Below are 19,982 nucleotides of genomic sequence, written 5' to 3'. Positions count from 1 at the left end.
TTATTATTATTATTATTATTATTATTATTATTATTATTATTATTATTATTATTATTATTATTATTATTATTATTATTATTATTTTGTGACCTTCTGACAAGCAAAATCAGATTCCTTTAACAACTGTGTTACTAACTTAACAACTGCAGTAGTTCACTTAACAGCTGTGACAAGACAGGCCATAAAAGGGGTCAAAACTCATCTAACAATTGTCTTGCTTAGCAGTTGAGTAAATTCTGCGGTCAGTTGTGGCCATAAGTCAAGGACTATCTGTATTATAACTAATTTCAGCATCTGCCTCCCAGCTGTTCTTCATTCAGAAAAGGTAGTTTCCTTCAGAATCCTAACCTCAGGTTCGCAGAACAAAGTTCCTGTGTTCATTTAAGAATTTATATCCAAACCAAAGAGCTTTTGTGTGAGTTTTCCTTTCTTCTAGTTTTGTGTCCCTTGGGACTTTAAGAGTCCACAACTGTATTGTGGAGAGATTAAACAAAAAAAAGAAACTATGAAGAAGCAGGATGTGAATGTTGGTGGAGAGAGAAAGGTTGATGAGTTGGGAACTAAAGGAGAATGCAGTGATGCAGAAAACTGCACAGGTAGAGACTAACAGCCTTCTAAAGATGCAGACCAGCTACAGCCATCCAGCAGTGAGTAATTGTTCCCCCTTCACTCCTACAAACTGAGAAAGACTGAGAGATTGAAAAACAAAGGAGAATAAGACAGCAAACACTAGCAATGGCACCCTGCAGTAGCACCCTATGGGTATTGGGAGGAGTGGATAGAAAAAAATATAGTGTAGCTTGAAAGAAAATTTAGTCCTGGGTAAAGAAATAGGATTTGCAGTCCCTAAAGTCAGAGAATATACTGTGTTACTGGGTTTACTGTTAAGAAACATGGGTGATTAGGAACACAGTGGAACATTGAAATTTGTAACCATGTGGAGGGCTGTAAATGATATCCTTGTCACTTACAAATATAGTATAACAGATGGTATATAAATTTGCTTATAATAGCTTAACATATTAGTGGTGTGTTATTTGTACAATAAATCTACCTCTTGTTAATATGACAGAAAAAGCATTCAGCCTTTCACAATGCAGTGGCCAAACTAATAAAACTATAGCATGGCATAATGTGATGACTTGATTTATACAACAAACTAAGATCATCTCTTATGTTCCCGCAGACTATCCAATCCCATTTTAGGCCAGTCTACATGTTGTATAAATGCAGCCATTGAGTCCGGCAGACATTAATAAATAAGGAACCTGGGGCTTCCGGTGGGACGGCGCGCCGATGGCGGCTCTTTTTGGAGCCGTCCGCTTGGGAAGGCGTCAGAGCCAGCATGAACAGCGGTCAGCAGCTGTTCAGCGGCTTGGAACCTTGTGCCCCGGGAGAAGGGGTCGAGGTGAGTACTCCTGGATAGGAGTAGAGTCCCAAAAGCTCTCCCTTTATTCGGGAGAGCGAAATTGGGTACTCCTCCGGAGTCTGGGAAATCTCCGCCTCCCAAGTTCCTTTGTTCCCTTTTTTTGGGGAACAAAGCCAGTCGTTGCCTCCACTTCTGTGAATTATAGAAAATTGTGAGTAACTAATAACCAGACGGAACCGACCAGGGGAAATTGGACTTGAGTAACCTAAGACCTTAACTGAATTTATTAACATCTTCTTTAAAGTTAAGTTGAAATGAGGGAAAAAAATGGCTGCGGTTTGCCGTTTCTTTTTATAGATGAGAGTGACTTTCTTTTTTAACTTTCACTTTCCTACAGTGTTGAATGAAGAGGGAAATTGTTACCCCTTGGCTTAAGGTTGTAACTTTGATATATTTTTTCTTTGGATTTATGGAAAGTTTTGGTGATTATTTTTTCCTTTTAACGGAGAGAATTTTGGATTTGGATTTTGGATTTCCCCCCCCCCTCTTTTTTTTTCTTCGAGGCTTGGATTAAAGAAGTTTGAAAATTGGTTTTGCTTAATGGAATTTCCGCTTTGTTTAAAGATCTTCAACAGTCTATAAGGATATAGAGAAGAGGCAGTGATGGACTCAGCTGTGACTTTGGGATGCAATTTTAATACTTATAGAAATGGAAAATTATGGTATTGTACCTCAAGGGAAGCAGTGGGGGGATATTATTGCTCTTTCTGGAAGGAGGGAGAAGTGGAAGAAAGAGCTGTAAAAGCGGAAATTGGATTGGAAACAACTAAAGAAAATCTACAAGGATACAGAGAAAAAGCAGTGATGGACCTAGCTGAGACTTTGGGATGCAATTTTAATACTTATAGAAATGGAAAATTATGGGATTGCACTTCAAGGGAAGCAGTTGGGGGATATTATTGCTCTTTCTGGAAGGAGGGAGAAGTGGAAGAAATAGCTGTAAAAGCGGAAATTGGACTGGAAACAACTAAAGAAAATCTACAAGGATACAGAGAAAAAGTAGTGATGGACTTAGCTGTGATTTTGTGATGCAATTTTAATACTTATAGAAATGGAAAATTATGGTGATTGGAAACAATTAAAGAAAATTTACAAGGATACAGAGAAGAGGCAGTGATGGACTTATCTGTGACTTTGGGATGCAATTTAAAAGAATTTATAGAAATGGAAAATTATGGTATTGCATTTCAAGGGAAGCAGTTGGGAGATATTACTGCTCTTTCTGGAAGGAGGGAGAAGTGGAAGAAATAGCTGTAAAAGCGGAAATTGGACTGGAAACAACTAAAGAAAATTTACAAGGATACAGAGAAGAGGCAGTGATGGACTTAGCTGGGACTTTGGGATGCAATTTTAATATTTATAGAAATGGAAAATTATGGTATTGCACATCAAGGGAAGCAGTTGGGGGATATTATTGCTTATTTTTTAAGAGTATTTTGTAACGTTTATTATTTTAAAAGATCACAAATATTTGATTATGATATTAATTGAAGGGGTGATGGTATATTATATATAATTGTAGGGGTGATGGAATATATTACATATAATTGATAAATTGAAGATATGGCACAGTTTCTTGTATGGTGAAGAGATTGGGAGGATGGATTGGTTATATTTAGATAGATTATATTAGCTTATATTTGATTATCTTTTTATGAGTTAAAGTACGTTTATATTAGATTAGTTTATAATGGGTAGTTTTATATAGACTTGGGAAGATGAATGTTTAATCCTGTAATCAGTTCTGGGAAGTCCGGGGGGGTTAGGTGGGGATGGGGGTGGGAGGAGTATAGAAATAGAGTTACTAGTATTGACTTAAGGGGAAGTAGGATATATTAAAATAATAATAGATTATTTATACGTATAACTGAGTTAATTATATTGAAATAATTTGAATTGTACAAATATGATTTTGTTTTGATTAATTGATGGCCTTGCCACCATGTAAAATAAAACTAATAAAAATTTTGTTGGAAAAAAATAATAATAAATAAAATAAATAAGGAACCTGATTCTCTATGAACGGTCAAAAATTTGGTTCTTGAGAAAGAATGCATTGAGCCATGATGTCAATTCAAGTTTTATGCAAGATTATGAATACTTACTGCAGTTTCAACTGGGAGGAAGGGGCACTGAGTGACGTCAGAAACAGATGTACTTTTGGGGCAGGAAGTCTCACGGATGGTGTATTCCACAAAGTTGGAAGGACCAACAACCCACTGTAAAAAGTCATAGACAAGAAGTTAGACTGGGTCACATAGCCTTCAGGAAGTGCCTCTCCTAATCTTAGGTACCCTGTCAATCTTTATCAACCTAATGCCCTCCAGTAGAGTTCCCATAATTCTCAGCATTAGGCCCTGGAGAACCGGTAGAATGTTGTCAAATGTTCCTATTAATAACAGAATATTTATATTCAGTAATCACATTGAATGTCACATTGTCCATAGATCAAAGTCCCATCCGTGTGGGAAACTGGATGCTCCTGGGAAGCCCTCTGGCAGATAAAAATTAAAATCATATTTACATCAGATTCCTGCAGACTTTGTGAATCTGTCTATGCACTTTCTTTGGCAATAATGCAGAATTCAATCGCCCTCTTCTGGGATTATTTCCATTATTGTTTTTAATTTCTGAATTTAGCCCTGTCTTTTGTAGCAATCTTCATACAAATCAAAGATACAGCGTCAACTTTCTTGCTGAAAAATGCCCCCTTTCAACTTTACCTGTGAACTGGCTTTCGTGACCTTATCAAGGCCAAAATAACGATTATGTTCATTTTCAGCATTGAATTTGGCCAGTGATTCCAATGCTGTCTGCTGAAAAACGGCTTCAGAAGTATTTCCAGGCGTTGGACAGTCAGGGCAAAGAAATACAATATCCGAACTAGAAACTTCAGAAGAAGCAAAGAAGTGTTATTTAATAAGGTGAGACAATACATTTGCATTTGAGCTTGTACATTGAAATGAACTGAAATACAGAAAGCTTGGATCAGCTTGAAAAGTAAGCCTCCTTGTACCAACCAGCATCAGATTTGAAACCCCCCAAACAAACTCAATTTGGATTTTTTTTTTTCTCTTCTGCTTAATCATCAGCGACTGCCGGCTTTGTGCCCAAGGTGGGACTAGAATTCACAGTCACCCAGTTTTTAGCCTGACGCCTTAATGACTATACTAAACTGGCTGCCAATCTGGTTTTCTTTTTCTTTTATGATAGAATCAAAGTTGACAGTGTAGTAACGTCTACTGAATGACTCTATCAAGACCAAATAGCTTTTATTTAAATTGTGTTTGCAGCAACTTCTAGTTTGCACAATTCACTCTCTAGCTGGCATAATCAGCCATGTTGATAAAGCTTGAATTATCAACCAATTGCCTTCCTACACTGTGTGCACAATTATTAAACAAGTGAGTATTTTGACCATATCTTCATTTTCATGCATATTTTCCACCTTCAAGCTGTATAAACTTGAATGCTTAGTGCAGGGGTGTCAAACTCGCAATTTCACATGACATGTCGCGACGTGTCGTGACTTTTTCTCCATTGCCGGCAATGGGGTGGGCGCGGTTTTGGCATGACGCATCCGGCTGGCGGGCCAGCAGTTTGACACCCCTGGCCTAGTGGATATAAGCATATCAGGTGACATTTATTTGTGTAATGAGGGAGGGTGTGGCCTAAGGAGATCAATACCCTACATCAAGGTGTGCATAATTATTAGGTAACTTCTTTTCCTCAGGCAAAATGGGCCAAAAAAGAGATTTAACTGACTCTAGAAAGTCAAAAATGTCAGAGGGATGCAGCGCTCTTGAAATTGCTAAGATATTGAGGCGTGATCACAGAACCATCAAACATTTTGTTGCAAATAGTCAACAGGGTCACAAGAAACATGTTGAGAAAAAAAAAGACGCACATTGACCGCCAAAGATTTGAGAAGCATCAAACGTGAAGCTACCAAGAACTCGTTATCCTCCAGTACTGTCATATTCCAGAACTACAACCTACCTGGAGTGGCCAGAAGTACAAGGTGTTCAGTGCTCAGAGACATGGCCAAGGTAAGGAAGGCTGATAATAGGTTTGGGAGTTTATCTTTAACTTTATTTCATCTCTGAGCACATGGAGACCCGCTTAATGACTGCCATAACTTTTGACCATAATACCATGTTCAATTACGGCCATCACGTTTTGCTCTAACTAAGCGTGAAGCAATTATACCTCTTTTCTTAAAACTTATGCTTCTTCTGCAAACTTCTGCACTCATAACTGTATCCTGCGAGGTTATTTCTACGATGTTATAATACGACATAAGAAAGCAAAGTAATCTTCAGTGAGAAACAATGTGTTATATTTCATATACCTCTTTTAAGTTTTAAGTAACAGCTCTTGTTGGTTTTTCCCCAACCTTTTGGGCACCAGGCACCGGTTCCTTGGAGAGAGGATTTTTTTGTGGACTGGAGGGGGCGTAGTTTCGTGTTCTGCCTGCGTTCCGCGGATGGGGCTTTGCTTGTTTGCGCGGACCGGTTTCTGGCATGCCGCGGCCCGGTGCTGGTCCACGGACCAGGGGTTGGGGACCCTTGGTTTAGAGGTCAGCAAAGTCTCCCTCCCCTTCTATTAATGGGACTGAAAATGTCATTTGGACCTGACTGGGAGGGGGGGGGAATCTGAATTTCCTTTTCTTTTCTTTTTTTAGTTTTATGATGTAGTTTGCAATTCAAAAATTTGCTCAGAAATGTAGGTGTTACAATTGTGTTTTGTAGAAAATATACTAAAGAAAAAAGGTACTGGCAGAAAGTGTCCACAGAAAAAAAGTGTTTGAAAAATGCACTAATCTGTCACAAAAATATATAGAAATGAAATTGGGCCAAAAAGCACGTGTGGCTGAGAAATAGCACGAAACTACAGAAGTAGCCTAAGCTACCCTGAAGAATGAAACAAGGCTTCATTTGGGGGCTTCTGCACCTATTTTTAAAATTTCTGTGAGGAAATCTGCAAACCTGCATTTGGGAAGTGTCTGTGCTGGGATAGATTTTTCTTGCAAATCTACATGCAGGCAAACATGGAAAATACATACCTGGGCGTAAGGCACAGTGATAACTGAACAGGTGCGAATAATCTGTATTCTTGTTGTAAACAATTACTACTTTGCATTGACCATAGACCTGGAACAAGAAAAGGTAGTTTGTGTTAGCACCATCCATTTCTTTTACCAATGATCCCATGACACATTATCAAAAGCTGTACATTTTCCACACCGAAACTGGGCAGGCTGGGAGCTGGGTGGTGTTGCACTTCTTTTTGGATTTGCGCCACCCAGCTCAGCTTCTCGGCGCTGTGAGGAGAGTGCCCCACTGCCTGCCGAAACCCCTCCCCCAGAGCCCATCAAGCCAGATATGTGAAGTAGGTGAGGCCACTTGCTGGCCACTTCCAAGCGATGGTGCATTCCTTCATTCCTCACAAAGGGTGACATCTCCCCAGCATGCACCCAGGGGGCGGGGCTGACGCAGCAGGGGCCGGTTCCTCGCTGTTTCCAGATGGCCTTGTGGAGCTAAGACTGAATGCATTTCAGCATAGATGGCCACCACAAAATTGTACATTGGCTCCCGGCTGGCCTGGGCCAGGGCCAAGGCAGAGGGGGCCCGTTCCCTCACTGTTTCCAGGATGGCTTTGCGGGCCACATGAAACCACTTCGTGGGCCGCATCTGGCCCACGGGCCTTGTGTTTGACATGTCTGTATTAGGAGCTGTTAGGAAGAACTCATTCGTGCAGCACAGATGATCGATCCAGCAGATATGATCTCAATTCCACCTGATCTTCTTCCAGCCTTAGACCAAATTTTAAGGGCTAAAGGGCCAAAGAATATTATCTGGGAATTTTATCATATCTTTAGGAGGAGTCAGACAAAATGGGAAAGAGTCAGAAAAGGGCAAGTAGAACGCTCAGAAGACTGAAATGAAGACCATGAGGTAGATGTGAATATTTTGTTTACAAAGGACTGGAGGGGAAGGGGCAAGGACTACCTTTAGTATCAAAAAGGAGGTCGCTTAGAAGAAGAAGGACAAAAACTGCTTCTTTTTCTCCAGGCTGCAGGACATGGAAGAACTGCTTTAAGTTTCAGAAGGGCAGATTCAGATTGAATATTAGTGCAATGTTAGTACCACTTTATAATGCTTCGGTAAGACCACGTTTGGAATATTGCATCCAGTTTTGGGCACCACGATATAAAAAAAAACACCAGATGTTGAGACTCTTAAGAAGAATGCAGAGCAGAGCAACAAAGATGATTAGGGGACTGGAGGCTAAAACATATGAAGAATGGCCGCAGGAATTGGGTATGTCTACTTTAATGAAAAGGTGACATGACAGCAGTCTTCCAATATTTGAGAGGCTGCCACAAAAGGGTCAACCTATTCTCCAAAATACCTGAAGGCAGAACAAGCAGTAATGGGTGAAAGACCACTAAAGAGAGATACAACCTAAAAGAAGGTAGAATTTCCTGACAGTGAGAACAATTAATTCTTGCCTCTAAAAGTTGTGGGTGCTCTATCACTGGAGGTTTTTAAAAAGAGATTGGACAGCCATTGGCCCAGAATACTAAAGGGTCTACTGCTTGAGCAGGGGGTTGGACCGCTAAGATCCCTTCTATGCTGTTATTAGGAAACTTTTCCCAAGTGCAAGAGCCATGGGACAAACTATTCAAAAGTCTGACGTGACTTCCTTCTAATCCTTGTTGGTAGTTCTTTTACTGAGGTAGATTGGTTACTTACTGTCTCGTATAGATGTCTAATCTTGCATTCTTTCCATGGTTTCCTAGTCAGGACATAGCAGTCGGTTTCTAACATATCCAAGGTGAGGTAGAAAAGAGAACTACCAAACTGTTAGGGACAAACAAAGAAAAACTCTTGAAAAGTCAAGGCAGGCTGTCCATCACCTTAAAGCACATTACATGGAAATACATTAAACCTCCAATCAACATTCAGAAAAATTTAGGAGGCCAACCCATTTGCACATGATGTCAAGAAACCAAGTAATGGAAGCGCGGTTGTGGTGGCCTTTGTGATACAAGACTCATGTCTTTTCTATATAGTTAGTCCTCGTTTTACCACCACAATTAGGACCGGAATTTTCATTGCTAAGCAAGGTAGTTATTAAGTGAGCCGTGCTCAGCTTTATGGCCTTTTTTGCCCTGGTTGTTAAGTGAATCCCTGCAGTTGTTAAGTGAATCATACGGTCAATAAGTCCCCCATTGACTTTCCCCCAGTGAAGACAGATTCACTGATTGACCGCATGATTCCCTTAACAATCTCAGTGATTCGCTTGACAACTGCGGCGAAAAAACGTCATAAAACTGGGCAGGGCTCACTTAATAGCCGCCTTGCTCAGCAATGGAAATTCCGGTCCCAGTTGTGGCCAGCTGGGAAGGCTGCAAATGGCGATCCTGTGACCACAGGACACTGTAACTCACGAAGTAGAATATGGGTAGCTCAGGGTTGGAATGAGAGGTCCTTGGTGCTCTCCGAGCTGGCTTGTTTTCTTGCAGGCCTTTCATCATCCTAAGTAGGGAACATCATCAGTGCTAGTCTGTGATGATGTTACCTAGTTAGGGTACTGAAACGTCTGCAAGAAAACAAGCAACCTCGGAGAGCACCAAGGACCCCACACTGTAACTATCGTAAAATACATGCCAGTTGCCAAGCTCTTGAACTCTGATCACTTGACAGTGGGGATGACGTAAATTACTTTTTCCCCAGTGTGGTAACAACTTTGAATGATTGCTACACAAATGGATGTAAGTCAAGGACTAACTATATTGCGAAAAAGCCACAAAGATTGCGATGCAGGTTACTCACCGATGAAGAGAGAGAATATCTGGAGACCACTGGTTGAATCTCCTGATATTTTAATGCTGCAATGAGTAGAGTCCTTCTCTGCATTTGTGGAAACTGTTACTTTGAGGAGTATAACACAGAGCATAATACAGTCACTCTGGTCCTTAATCACTCCCCCCCTCTTAATTCTTCTTTGTTTAAGTTTCCCTCTCTGAATTTAGAACACCAATCCTCTATTTCTTTGAGAATCTTTGAGAATCTTTAAATGATATACTGGCCCTGTGCAGTTGGGAGTCGGGCAGAAAAAGACTGTATCATGTTGGAACTTTGTACAGGTAGTCCTTGACTTACAACAGTTTGTTTAGTGACTGCTCAAAGTTACAACGGCACTGAAAAAAGTGACTTATGGCCATTTTTCACACTCACAACCATTGGAGCATCTCCATGGTCATGTGATCAACATTCAGAGGCTTGGCAACTGACTCATCTCTGTGACAGTTGCAGTGTCTCTGGGTCTAGTGATCGCCTTTTTGCAACCTTCCGACAAGCAAAGTCAATGGGGGAGCCAGGTTCACGTAACAACCATGTTGGTAACTTAACAATTGTAGTGACTGACTTACCAAATGTGGCAAGAAAGATCATAAAAATGGGGCAAAACCCAAGACATTACCAAATATCTCGCCTAGCAGCAGAAATTTTGGGCTCAATTATGGTCGTAAATTGAAGACTACCTGTATGCCAAGACATTTAGAAGGCACTTGGTGCAAAATATTTATTTTAATCCTAGTAATAAGTGATTATCCATTGATCATCAAACTTGATCTCCAAAGATTAACAGATTGTCTGGGACAGGCATTATCCTGTCCCCTAAAAAAAAACCACACACAAATGGCCAGAGGTTTTCAAGATCTGCCAGCAAATATACTTGTCCAAAAGTGCTTTTTCAAAGGGTGACTGGAGTTTGTTTTTCCTTGAAAATGTTTCACTTCTCATCCAAGAAGCTTCTTCGGTTCTGAACAATGTCCAGTTGTCTTTTGAAAAAGCACCTTTGGGACAGTCATGACCTGGATGACTGAGAATCTCCGTAGACATTTAGCAAGTAGAGTTGCTTCACTCTGCCTAATACTCTTAGTATGCAGGAGAAACAGTGGCTTCCCCCACACTCCTTACCCTTATTTTATTAGGATTAAGCTAGCAGGATTCTGGATGACCAGTAGACTCAAGGATAGCAAGATAGCATCTTGTATCCTCTGAGTGCTATCAAGTGATTTTGTAGATTTCCCCCCCCCCCTGCCTAGATACATTAGTGCTACCATTGAGCAACAGACTGATTGGTGCTGAGTAGAAGGAAAAAAGAAAAAAGAAGAAGAAAAAAGGAGTAGATCTTACCTGGGGTAGTTCACGGGCATCAAAAATGCGCTGGAGGCCAAGAATGTAGCCTTCTTTCCGATGTGCATTGAGTTTGTCAACGGCCGCTTCTGCAGCAGCCTTTACCTCCAAAGAACTGCATGATGGGTGAACAAAGGGTAAAGGGGAAGAGGCAACCATCGAGAGAAGCATCTGTATCCCAATGAAGAAGGAAATTAAACGACGCATTTTGGAAAGTTTTGCGGAAGCAGAGAAGACACCAACTGGAGCTATGCTAAAGAGAGCAAGGTTCTGACAGAGCTTTGCCATTCTATATATACTTTCAAATCAATAGCTAATATTTGTTTATAGGGGAGGGTGACTGCATGGTCACCCTCCCCTATAAACTTCAACCTGTGATTCAATTACTGGAAGTATATCTTTGGGCAGGATCATTCTGACCTAGATTTATGGTCATGTCCTTTAAATCAAGTTCATTGCAGAAAGAACTATGCCTTCCTTCCTTCCTTCCTTCCTTCCTTCCTTCCTTCCTTCCTTCCTTCCTTCCTTCCTTCCTTCCTTCCTTCCTTCCTTCCTTCCTTCCTTCCTTCCTTCCTTCCTGTTTAATCCCAGTGGAGCTGATTCACTATTAAAACTGTATGCATGTGCCTAGGCTGGCTATATGTACTAATTAGCACAAGATTGAAAGAGATGAAGGATGTTTAAAAAATATAGTTTTGACTAGCATATAATCTAATCTGTGGGTATTGTGAATGGTAATGTCATTGTGGTCGGGGCTGATCAGCAAATGGCTCATACGTTCACTGCAAAATGGCTGACATTGTGAAGGGTTGCTACGTCATGAAATGATGCTATGAGTATATTGTATGGATTCTCTGTGTGCGTCATTAGCTACACAATGGCTGATGTTGGGGATGTGATTAATCATAAGACATCCATTGATGAGAAGGCAAATTGGGAATGTGACTTTGTTTCTCTGAGTTCTGTATTTTCCCAGATTACTAGCTCATCATGAACTAATAGAATGCAGCAGGTATTGAACTGCCAAGAGCCAATGGATAACTCTGCCCTGCCATTGTTTCTCAACTCAGCCTACATCACAGGGTTGTTGTTTAAATTTAGGGTAAAAGTCAGGAGAGGTCTTATAGATAGTTATGAATTCTCAGAGGAAAAACATAGGATATAAATGCAACATCAAGCTTGATGACAAACGATGCCTCCAATGTTATTTTAGGTAGCCTTCAGCTTACAAATAAAATCGAGTCTAGATTTAATAATAATAATAATAATAATAATAATAATAATAATAATAATAATAATAATAATAATAATAATAATAATTAAAAAAAGTTGGAAGGGACCTTGGAGGTCATCAAGTCCAACCCCCTGCTCAGGCAGGAACCCTACACCATTTTGGACAAATGGCTGTCCAGTCTCTTCTTAAAAACTTCCAGTGTTGGAGCATTCACTGCTTCTGGAGGCAGGTTGTTCCACTGGTTAATTGTTCTAACTGTCAGGAAATTTCTCCTTAGTTCTAGGTTGCTTCTCTCCTTGATTAGTTTCCATCCGTTGCTTCTCGTCCTGCCTTCAGGCACCTTGGAGAATAGCTTGACTCTCTCTTCTTTGTGGCAGCCCCTGAGATATTGGAACACTGCTATCATGTCCCCCCTCGTCCTTCTCTTCGTTAAACTAGACATACCCGATTCCAGCAACCGTTCCTTATATGTTTTAGCCTCCAGTCCCCTGATCATCTTTGTTGCTCTTCTCTGTACCATTTCTAGAGTCTCAACATCTTTTTTACATCGTGGTGACCAAAACTGAATGCAGTATTCCAAGTGTGGCCTTATGCTCATATGTCTTTGCAGTTATTAAGCAGGTCACCATGTGTCCAGATCTGATTTTATGTCCTTTTTTGTGGTGGTTGTTAAGCAAATGCTGCAGTCATTAAGCAAATCCATGATACCCAATGGGTGTTTTTGCCAGAAACCAGAAGTGAAAAGCAGAAAGTGACAAAAAAGCTTCAAAAATTGCAGGCACACGACTGTGGGACACTGCAGTCACAAAGTTGGAAATTGGGTCGTGGAGGGATGTCATAATTTCAAACAGTTGCTAAGTGACTGATCATAAGTTGAGGACTACTTGTAGCTACTAATAGATGGTTAGTAGTGAGATGTGAGATGCTGTCACCTGTTCTTTAGCAGCTGTTCTGTCACTTCAGTTGGTGGGAAGTTTCTGTAAGAAAATATTTGTTGCTAAGTCCCAAAGGTATTGTTCAAAAGGTAACTGGACTTTCTTGATTTTTTTTCCTTAAAAATGTTTCGCTTCTCATCCAAGAAGCTTCTTTTTTTTAACATTTGATGAAGTTGTAAAGTAAAATACAAAATGCAAAGCAAATAGTAGGACACAATGGGGAGGAAAAAGGGAGAAGAAAGGGAGGGAAAGGGAGGAAAAAGAAGAAAAAAAGAGATTGACTTCTGACTTCCCCTGTTGCAGTAGAATAAAGCATTAACGTCCAGCCTCAACTTTTGACTTTTTCACAATAGTAAAAACTAGCCATTTCTGTAACACCAAATCAATCTAATCAGTGAAACTCAGAATCGAAGTTTCATTTTTTCCCACCTCAAGCACAAAGTTCAGAAAGCGGTCTCCAGGTAAAAATGAAGATACTTGTATTCTTTTCTTTAATCAAAACAGTTAATTTTGGGAATTGAAATATCCTTCCATTTTTGTGTATACAGTAGTCTTGCTGCCGTCAACATATACAGGATCGAAGAGGGATAGAATCAAGATCACATGAAGTATTAATACCACTTTACAAGGCCTTGGTAAGGTTTTGGTCACCACGATGTAAAAAAGATGTTGAGACTCTAGAAAGAGTACAGAGAAGAGCAACAAAGATGATTAGGGGACTGGAGGCTAAAACATATAAGGAACGGCTGCTGGAATTGGGAATGTCTAGTTTAACAAAGAGAAGGACGAGGGGGGACATGATAACAGTATTCAAATATCTCAGGGGCTGCCACAAAGAAGAAGGAGTCAAGCTATTTTCCAAGGCGCCTGAAGGCAGGACAAGAAGCAACGGATGGAAACTGATCAAGGAGAGAAGCAACCTAGAACTAAGGAGAAATTTCCTGACAGTTAGAACAATTAACCAGTGGAACAACCTGCCTCCAGAAGTGGTGAATGCTCCAACACTGGAAGTTTTTAAGAAGAGACTGGACAGCCATTTGTTTGAAATGGTGTAGGGTTCCTGCCTGAGCAGGGGGTTGGACTCGATGACCTCCAAGGTCCCTTCCAACTTGATGATGATGATGATGATGATGATTCATTCATTCATTCATTCATTCATTCATTCATTCATTCATTCATTCATTCATTCATTCATTCATTTATTTATTTATTTATTTATTTATTTATTTATTTATTTATTTATTTATTTATTTATTTATTTATTTATTTATTTATTTTCCCCCAAATCTTTTTTTCCATTAAACCCAAAAGAAAAGTTTCTGGTTTCAATCCAAGAAGCTTCTTCAGTTTTCTCAGTTCTTGGCCAGGTAGCAAAACATTTTCAACAGCACCTTTGGGACAACCATGACCTGGATGATCGCCATAGACATTTGGTTGATAAGGCTTGTGGAGCCTACAGTGAGTTCTTATCAGTACACAGATGGTTGACGAAACATGGACTCCGTGGAGTGGTATCACAAAGCTTCAGCTGTGAAGAAAAAAAAAAATCTAGGTTTTGGCAGAACTTATTGGTACAGTTGGTTGGGACACATAGATTTCCTGGAATCTGACACCACTGTCAAGTCATAGTCCCATGTTGCAACAGTCAAAACTCTGAAACAAAAATTAAGCAGAATTTGTCAGCCCAGTGAGAAAATGTTGCTACCACACAATAATGCAATTGTGAAGTTGGGTCTCTCCATCTTACCCCTCCTGTCATACATCCCAGTCTGGTACTGTGTCGCTTCCACCTTTCCCCAAAATTTGTGAGCATCTATTTGACTCTAATGAAAAGATGGAAGAGATGTAAAGGACCATTAGGAAGTGGTGGAAGAGACAAAGCTTTCAGGCTAGCTTTAAGAAATTTGTCCATCACTAGAGAAATAACACAGCAAGTGTACATAATACAGGTAAACGTAGGGAACCAAACAGCTCAGTTCAAGGATTATTTTCCTGTTTTATTTATTAAATCATGCCTAATTAAACTACAATTATGGGACTGGAGGAACTACTTTGTGTTTCATCCTCCTAAATTGGGTTTCACAGCATGTGAACTCGAATGGATTCTGTTCCTTGTCAGATTTCTGAACAGCACCATCTTCTCTCTGACTTTTTCCTCAGAGCCAGGACAAACTGGCTCCAGGTTGACTCAGCCTTCCATCCTTCCAAGGTCGGAAAAATGAGGACCCAGATTGTTGTGGGGCAATATGCTGACTCTGTAAACCGCTTAGAGAGGGTAGTGAAGCACTGTGAAGTGGTATACAGGTAGTCCTCGACTTACAACCTCAATTGAGCCCCAAATTTCGGTTGTTGAGTGAAACCTTTGTTAAGTTGCTCCATTTTATGACCTTTCTTGGAACAGTTGTTATGTGAATCACTGTGGTTGTCAAGTTAGGGACATGGTTGTTAAGTGAATCTGGCTTCTCCATTGATTGTGCTTATCAGAAAGTCGCAAAAGGGGATCCTGGGACACTGCAACTATCCTAAATATGTGGCCAAGTGTTTGAATTTTGATCACGTGATCCTGAGGATGATGCAACGGTCATAAGTTTGAAAAACAGTCACAAGTTCCTTTTTTCAATGCCGTTGTAACTTGAATGGTCACTAAGTGAACTGTTTCAAGTTGAGGACTACCTGTTGTGCTATTGCTATTGCTAAATTGGCTAAAACATAACCGCTGCTGCCTTTGACCTGGTATGACACAGGTGGCTCAACTTCCATCTGCATGATCCTCAGGGTACTTAATTCTTCTGAAACATCAAGGGAAATATCTTCTTCTTACCAGGTGTAAAATTATCACTTCGTCGTAACTTCACTGCCCATCTATAAGTCAAAGGCCTTGATTTTAATTCTTGGTTTTTAATTCTATCAAGTTTGTCGCCTGCCTCTGGCTTCTTTGTGTTTACTCTTCCTGTTTGAGCAGATTGTCATAAACTCTCGTCGTCAGTCATTCAGTCGTGTCCAACTCTTGGCCACTGTCTGGATCAGCCTTCTCCATGCCCCTCTGTCTCGCACCGCCTCCTTCAGATCCACCATGGTCATCCCAGTGTCATTGTGCAGGGCTTTTCAATCTTTTCACCCATTGTACCACTTTTAGGATCTGCCAATATCCGAGTACCACCAGTCGCCTAGCAAGGTGTCAAAAACTTAATGACCCCCCCAAAAGGAAAAAAGTGATAAAGTGTAGGTAGTCCTCGACTTACAACAGTTCGCTTAGTGACTGTTCGAAGTTACAATGGCACTGAAAAAAGTGCCCCCCAAGCCACAGCCGAGGAAGACACCTGCCTGCCCACCCAGTGGCGCTCTTCCTCCTGTCCGAGGTTTTCATTGTTATGAGCATTTCTGTTGAGGATTGGCAGCAGGGGTGGGGTGGTGTTTGGTTTTTATTCCCCCCGTCTGCTGGGTTGTTGCAGCAGGTTTTGGTCACTTCACATGACCCTGGGACACTGTGACCGTCATAAATATGAATCAGTTGCCAAGCATCTGAATGTAAATCACAAGACCATGGAGATGCTGCAACATTCCAGCTGATCGACGCTTCTTCTGGGCTCAGCAGAAGCACCAGGATCAGTGCTGCTTTCCAGCTGATTGGTGCTTCTTCAGGGCTCAGCAGAAGCACCATAATCAGCACCGAGCTCCAGCTGGAGCCTGGCGCTGATCCTGGCACTTCCACTGAGCCCTGACAGTCCCGAAGAAGCACCGATCAGCTGGAAAGCGGCACTGATCCTGGCGCTTCCGCTGAACCCTGACAGCCCTGCAGCTCCAGCCGTGTCTCGCTCAGGTTTGTGTGGTGCTGCCACCGGTTCAGCTCATTCCCCTCCCCAGCTATCACTTTTCTAGGATGGTTGCGTACCACCTGCCAGGTGCCAATGTACCACAGGTAGTACCTGTACCACTGGTTGAAAAGCTCTGCCATAGTGTCTAGCCAGCGAGTACGAGGGTGGCCCCTTCTCCTTTTTCCATTGACCACTCCCAGCACGATTGACTTTTCGAGTGAGTTTCATGACATGACCAAAGTATGACAGCCTTTGGTGATCTTGTCTTCAAGTAATATTTTTGATGAGGTTTGGTCTAGGACTTCTTTGTTATTTTTGCAGTCCATGGGTTGTCATAAATTCTGGTTCACCTTTATTTGGGGTGAATAGAAAATTGTTGGTGGGTGAAAGTAGACAAACGTCATGGCTGTAAAGCAGTTAGTAAAAGTAAGCTTCCCCCTTAACTTTAGATCATAGAAATTCCAGGTATAATAAAAATTCTCTTCCCGCCCCCCCCCATTTTGTTTCCTCCATCTTTCTACCTCTGTTTTCTCAAAATAAAAAAAAATACCGCTTACAAGCTTTGGTTCTGCTCTTGTGGAATACTGCCTCCAGTTTTGGTCACCACGATGTAAAAAAGACGTTGAGACTCTATAAAGAGTGCAGAGAAGAGCAACAAAGATGATTAGGGGACTGGAGGCTAAAACATATAAAAAACAGTTTGCTGGAATTGGGTATGTCTATTTTAATGAAGAGAAGGACGAGGGGGGACATGATAGCAGTGTTCCAATATCTCAGGGGCTGCCACAAAGAAGAGGGAGTCAAGCTCTTCTCCAAAGTGCCTGAAGGCAGGACAAGAAGCAACGGATGGAAACTAATCAAGGAGAGAAGCAATCTAGAACTAAGGAGAAACTTCCTGACAGTTAGAACAATTAACCAGTGGAACAACCTGCCTCCAGAAGTGGTGAATGCTCCAACACTGGAAGTTTTTAAGAAGAGACTGGACAGCCATTTGTCCGAAATGGTGTAGGGGGTTGGACTCGATGACCTCCAAGGTCCCTTCCAACTTTATTATTACTATTACTATTACTATTACTATTACTATTACTATTACTATTACTATTACTATTACTATTACTATTACTATTACTATTACTATTACTATTACTACTACTACTATTACTACTACTACTACTACTACTACTACTATTATTATTATTATTATTATTATTATTATTATTATTATTATTATTATTATTATTATATTGATGGTGAATGTGTTCAGGACCCCATTTCCTGGCTGTATTGTTAATGGCTACGTATTTTGCTCCCATCTATATTTAATCCGGATATTTTTAGTGTTTTTATTGCTTTAAAATGTATTTAGTATTTTAATTGTATTTTATTTTTATTGTAAGCTGCCCGGAGTCATTGACTGAGATGAGCAGCTACAGAAATTGAATACATTAAAAAATATATATTCCCAGCTCAGAAAATTATATTACTGATTCATGTTAACCTCAAACAAATGGCACTTGATGGCTTGTAATTATGTACACTGCTTAGGACATATCCAGGCAATCACTATCAGCATGGGTCATCTAGCTCTTCTGAAGTTCAGAAACAGATAATATCGTACCTCAGCCGGTTGGGGTTTTTTGGCTATGATCTTCAAATAGTATTTTTTTGCCCCAGCTAGCTTGCTTAAGCTTTGATTGACTGCATGGCTTGCCACGTATTTTCCCCTAGGTTAATTGTTGTCCTAAGCATCCATTTCTTCCTGGGTTACTTAGATGCTGGCTTTTCTCCTCCCTTTTCTCTGTGTGTATATACTTTAAGGCAGTGGTGGCGAACCTATGGACGCGTGCCGGAGGCAGCACTCGGAGCCCTCTCTGTGGGCATGCACACATTGCTCCAGCCCCGCCTCCCCCGCAGCCCCCTCCTCCCCAGCAGCCCCCCCGGAGGAGAGTCTCCCCCAGGCACGGCCCGCGTGGAGCAGCACAGCCAAGGACATGGTAGCCGGGCAGCAGGGACAAGACTCTGCCCTTGCGCCCCATCGCGTGCAGATGATGCTGCGGGGTGCAGGCAGAGGGCATGGCTGCCACGGCACTGCAAGGCCACCTGGGCGATCTGCAGCGGGCTGTGGAAGCGGTGAGTGGCCCTGCAGGTGGGCGGGGTGGGAATGGAGCGTGGGCGGGCTGGGGGGCGGGGCGGGTTTTGGGCACTAGGTCTCTAAAAGGTTCGCCATCACTGCTTTAAGGTAACTATAAAGATTTCCCCTTTCCAGTCATATTGGACGCAAGGGGGATTATCTCTGCTTCCTGGCTGAGAGAGAGCCAGCATTGTCCGTGGCCATGTGACCAGCATGGCTACACGCCAAGGTGCACGGAATGCTATTATAATTATATTTTGCTAGTTCAAAATGTTAAATAACTTTTTAAAAATCTAGTGATTGATTCAAGAATAACTTGATGCTGATTTCTCAGCAGAGTCCTTGGGGCTCTCTGAGCTTGGCTGTTTGTCTGCAGACATTTCATTACCCAACTAGGTAACATCATCAGTGCGAGGGAGTTTGGGGTTTGCTCTCTGTTTATATTCAGTATTTCTCAGTCTCTGCCAAAGCTCCTGTTACACTCAGCCCTTTCTGAATATCAGGTAGCTCTTCAGTTTGTCCATACACTATGTGAAGCTTGCTTCTCTTCCTCTCTTACCCCCTGTTCACTATATCCACTATTTCCTCTTGGTTCTGTGATTTATAATTCCCCCCTCGCATAAATAGGAATGCTGCATTTGAACAAACACCTGCCAGATTTTCTGACCAGTATATTAATTATTTACACTTGAAAGGACAACGGATTGGTCCACAGCCTCAGTTCAGTGCAGCATCATTAGGATAATAGTAAAAAAAATAACAAAAGAAATAAAAGAAGAAACAAGGGAATTGCATAAGATTTGTTGCAAGAGAACGGTCAATCAGCTAACCTGCAGCAAACTGGCCTAGATTTTCTGAATTAAAAAATAAAAAGAGAGAAACACACGAGAGTCCAGTTTGCTGCAGTTTAGGTTGGTGTGCAAAAAGGCCTTCAGTTCTAAACAAGGTGATGGGTATTTGAACTATAAAACTAGGTTATAATTTGGTTCTGTAAGGTCCCAGCCCCTTACTTAAACTTGAGATACCATATCAATCTAATCAGATAACCCAAGCGGAGACTTCTTGATCAAGCAGCACTTTATTTGATCAAATTAAGCAGCTGGGTGGTCAACAATCTGGAACACTGGCAGAGTTACATCCAGAAGTGCCACAGCTTAGAAAGTTGGTAGCTACAGCTTATGTAAAGATGTAATGTAATGTGAAAGATGCAATAAGTGGAATGACTCAGC

The 19,982-nt window shown here is 41.2% G+C and overlaps 1 protein-coding gene across 1 annotated transcript in view; it reads right to left on the bottom strand.

Annotated features, from left to right (window-relative positions):
- LOC114923017 (fetuin-B-like) overlaps positions 1-10,845 on the bottom strand; it is a 58,914-nt gene extending 48,069 nt beyond the window's left edge. The window contains exons 1-5 of the mRNA XM_029285375.1: positions 10,639-10,845; positions 8,188-8,295; positions 6,495-6,582; positions 4,153-4,319; positions 3,535-3,648 (exon numbers count right to left, since the gene is read on the bottom strand). Of these exons, the coding sequence (XP_029141208.1) occupies positions 3,535-3,648; positions 4,153-4,319; positions 6,495-6,582; positions 8,188-8,295; positions 10,639-10,845 (684 nt within the window). The remainder of the gene's footprint in view (positions 1-3,534; positions 3,649-4,152; positions 4,320-6,494; positions 6,583-8,187; positions 8,296-10,638) is intronic.
- Between the last annotated feature and the right edge of the window lie 9,137 nt (positions 10,846-19,982).

This window comes from Protobothrops mucrosquamatus, unplaced genomic scaffold (genome assembly GCF_001527695.2).
Source record: "Protobothrops mucrosquamatus isolate PMUCROS unplaced genomic scaffold, P.Mucros_1.0 scaffold1587, whole genome shotgun sequence".
Classification (NCBI taxonomy): domain Eukaryota; kingdom Metazoa; phylum Chordata; class Lepidosauria; order Squamata; family Viperidae; genus Protobothrops; species Protobothrops mucrosquamatus.
This window is presented reverse-complemented; position numbering and strand designations above follow the sequence as displayed.